Source organism: Etheostoma spectabile, chromosome 19 (genome assembly GCF_008692095.1).
Source record: "Etheostoma spectabile isolate EspeVRDwgs_2016 chromosome 19, UIUC_Espe_1.0, whole genome shotgun sequence".
Taxonomy (NCBI): domain Eukaryota; kingdom Metazoa; phylum Chordata; class Actinopteri; order Perciformes; family Percidae; genus Etheostoma; species Etheostoma spectabile.
In genome coordinates this window covers 12466103-12470308 of record NC_045751.1, presented here as the reverse complement: position 1 = coordinate 12470308, position 4206 = coordinate 12466103, and the positions used below count along the sequence as shown (strand labels likewise).

The following is a 4206-nucleotide window of genomic DNA, read 5'->3' as shown; positions in this document are numbered from 1 at the left end:
TTTCTGACATTTTTGTCACTTTTTCAATGTTGCGGGTGCTTTTTTTAAAATGTTTTTTCCATAGTTATTTGATATTTCTAATGTTGACATTTTCAGCCTATTTTGAAGGGCCATATTTTGTGATGACAAAACTGAAAATGGGTCAAATATGACCCGAGGACAACACAAAGGTTAACAGGAGCAGATTACTTAAAATCATTTTCAAATTGATTTTTTTGTCCCTCTGATTACAAAAACTAAAACGTTCTGCTTAAATCAGTCCTCTTAAAACAAAAAGTCGGATTTAGAGCTAAAAGTTTAACTGTTTTGAAAATGAATTAGGTATTCAAACAATTTAAACGTTCTCTCGTTTCAAGTAGGATGGGGGTGGGGCTTTGTAAATAACTAAAGGCGTGCTGCTTTGAGGTGACAGGTGTGTGCCGTCTGCCTGGAGGCACCAGGAGCCGCCCACTTTAAGCATCCTTTTGTCTCTTCAGTAACCTAATGCTGGCGTCACAGACTACGTCCATATTCTATACAGTCTATGCTTTTAGAACAATGGTGTCTTTTGTTGGATAGGAAAAACTAACTTGCTGTCAAAATGCTACTAGTTCATTTTCTTTTTTTTATGTGAGGATGTGGGATAGTAGCAAAAAAAATGAATGAAAAAAGTACATCATTCTACAGGTCACTGAACAGTGTGATGGATTTTCTTTTAAACCTCCATGTTGCATTTCAGTGTTACACAAGAGTTGAATTAATGTCGCCATACCTCGGCCATGTTGATGAGTCCCAGGGCCAGGGTCTTGTAGCCCAGGATGGTCCGGTTCTTGTATCGCTTCCGTCGCTGCAGCATGATCTGAAGCTTGTTGGCGTCCCTCTTTAGGAAGTGTGGGTACTGCAGGTACAAATACACATACATACACACATGAGAAAACCCAGCGGATAGGTGTGTGAGTTGCTGGACGGGATCAGATGCAGACTGATAAAGCGAAATTTGTTTCCCACAATTAGGCTGATTGTTGCATAAGGCATTCACACCCGCTAACCTGTCTCCGCCGTCCTGAAGTGTGGAACCACTTAGTCAGATCCTTAATATGACATAACCCATCATTAAGGATCTCACCGGCTGCACTATAAATGGAACAAAACAGACTTCTGTAACATTGTTTAAAGCCCTGAAATCTCTGCTGCTCAGTTTTAATAGGCTCCCTCTCTGCAGTGCTGCTGCTGTAGAAAGTTAAATGTATAATGTCTGGCTCACTCTCATTGCTGAGATCCAGAGAGAGAAACTCCCTGACCTTTTAGCAGCATTTAGAAACATGGAAATTGAAAAGGATGATTTAGAGCAGAAGAAACCCTGCTGGGTATTACATTAACCCTGCTCGGCCTGAATGCACAGGGGAAGTTAATGTAAAACGCTGTGTAAGTGTTGATGCATGCATAGTTCTGATACTTAATACATGAAGCAACAAAGAAAACAGAGGGTCGAGACAAAAATCAACATTTTGCAAAGCTTCATCAATCAGCCTCAGCTCTACTTTGTGGTTAGTGCTAATTTGGGAATGCTAACATGTTAAGAAGATGATGAACATTGTAAATATTATACCTGCATGTTAGCATTGCCATTGTGAGCATGTTAGCATGCTAGAAACACAGCGGACAGGTGAAGGCTAACCAATCGCTCAACTAACCACAGGCGGGTCATGCCTTCACCCATCCCACCGGACAATCTATTCTAGCATCAGCCTAAGTACAGCCTCACAGCACTACTTGAAAGCTGAATGTAGCCTATATAAAAGGTGTGTCAACAAGTTCCAAGACCCAAATGGTTAGTTTTTAGTAAGTAAATGGTAGGTTAAAGCACTACCCGAGAAGAGGGGGACTTCCGGAATGACAAGGAAGTTTGTTTGTGAAAAAACAAGGCTTGATTTATGAATGTAATACTTATTTTGCTGAAAACAGTGGTGATTTAGCTGGCATGTATTCCTTCAGTGTGACTATCTTTTTTTAATCACCCATTCTATTCACAGAGAATCATTGCACACCAAATATGATCTTCTGCAAAAAAGCAGGTAGTTTAGCTTGACATCAAAAGTTAAAGGACAAATCGGGTGCAAAATAAACCTAGGGGTTAATAACATGTGTACCGAGTGAACTGTTCTCTGGGATAAGTTTTCATGCTAATCAAATATGACCAGACCGCAAACAGCTAATCAGGTTATAATGCTAGTTGCCTGGGTACCGGTAAAGTAAAAAGAAATTATTATTTCTATACCACTAACGATGCTCAAAATAGCACCACGCGTCCACGGTAGCATAATGAGGGTCCCCGGATGATGTAAACCGAAGCATTGAGAACTTTGTAAGTATACAGACAGTTTATTATAAAGACAGTTTATGAAGACAGTGCTGTTCACGTATACAGGTGGACGCCATCTTTGCAAAACAGTAACGACCAGTCCAACAACGAGCGCCGTGTAACCAGTAACATAGCTTAAGCATGGCGTTCTTCAATTGACGACTGTCGTTATAAGCTAATTAGCGGTTCGTGATAATTAATTATTATTAATATTAACCCCTAGGTTCATTTTGCGCTGGATTTTTCCATAGGGCAATTTTCTTTGTTGATGTAGCTTAAGCTATTCAGAAGAAAGATATTACACTTTTTTGTTTTTGTCAATAAAAGATTACAAGGACAAAGTGTGTGTTTGCTTTGATGGACAGGAACCTGTCCCCACTGAACCTTTGTTTTTACCTGCAGGGAAAAGGTGAGCTGCAGGTCGGTCTCTGTCAGTCCCGCTGAGGACAGCAGGATCTCGTTGGAGCGCAGGATCCGCTTAGAACCCTGAGTAGGCGACAGGAGGAGGAGACACAGAAAGAAAAAACAAAAGAGACAGCGGTATGAGAGCAGGGAAAAATGGAAAGATCACCGTTAGCAACATGCCCGGTTAACTCTAGCAGAGTCTAAACAATGAATTATCATCAAGCACATGCAGAGAAGAGAGGTGTGGGAGGAAAAGGAGGTTGACAAAGAGGGAGGTGAAGAAGAGGAAATTGGCTGAAAGGAGGGAGCACAGAGGGAATATTGAGTAAGTGGCAGCAGCAGCAGCATGGAAAAAATTATTAAAAGTGGATTATGTGCAAGAAACAGCAGAGAATTTAATGGTTAACTTAGAAAACAAGATGAAGATGATGACGAGTGAAAACAAGCCAAGGAGCAGAAATGGGGAGTGGAGCCACAGCAATAAAAGGAGAACTTAATCTATTTTTTCTATAATTGTATTCTGTGTCAAAAAATACAAGAACATTGTTATTGTTCTTCAGTTATGGACAAGATGGAGATGACGTAGAGCACACAAAAGTGCAACAGTGCAAGAAAGGTGCAGAATTAAAGGAACACACTAAATATGGAAGTCAACACTGATAAACTCTTCAGTTCCCATACTAATTATGTGTTGTGGAATGATAGCAGGCCAAATTTGACAGTATACAATATAGGTTATTTATGATAACCTTTACCAACTTAGCTGCCTCTGCTGTCATAAAGATGTCAAATGGTTAGAAAGTATACTGGACTGTTTATACCCAGAAGCTCCCCCCAAGCATAATAATGGATTGCACAACTGTGGAGGAGTTGCAGAAGTATTTTTGCTGTAAACACAGAAGAGGAAGTGTGTTCAGATCCAAACAGCTGACTCGACTAAACAACAAACGACTCCTACAGAAAGATTAAGAAACAAAACAAAAAAAACAATACCTTAATCTATGGTTAATTTCAACATCAACTGGCCTGGCTCACTTAAAGAATGTGAAATTATTTAAATGCTAAAATACAATTTTGATGATTAAAGCTAAATTGTAAGCGGAAAAGCACAGATGGTGCTTTATTTATTTCTAGGAAAGTTTAATTAGGCGTTACAAACATTAACATTGACTAAATTGTTTCATACTGGTTCCGCCATTTTTGGGTTGCCTTTAATATTTTATCACCGTTGCTGCAATGATGATACTTTACTTTTACTACCGTTTCTAGCTTCACTGCGATTTTGATGTGTAAATTAAATGTGTTGTTGATGTACTGTAAGCTACTTTCTATTTCATAGCAGCATTTCACATTATATTGGATTATATTTCCTTATATATTATGGTTTTATGGATGAGACCAAATCCATTTTAGCAGTTAAGGTTTTATGGTTACCACGCCAAACCTTCCCCGCCCCCCCC

The 4206-nt window shown here is 39.4% G+C and overlaps 1 protein-coding gene across 2 annotated transcripts in view; it reads right to left on the bottom strand.

The window, feature by feature from the left end:
* pacs1 (phosphofurin acidic cluster sorting protein 1) overlaps positions 1-4206 on the bottom strand; it is a 60497-nt gene that overhangs the window by 21287 nt on the left and 35004 nt on the right. For both annotated transcript variants that reach the window (XM_032499301.1, XM_032499302.1), the window contains exons 3-4: positions 2738-2827; positions 752-877 (exon numbers count right to left, since the gene is read on the bottom strand). In XM_032499301.1, coding sequence (XP_032355192.1) covers positions 752-877; positions 2738-2827 — 216 coding nt within the window. The remainder of the gene's footprint in view (positions 1-751; positions 878-2737; positions 2828-4206) is intronic.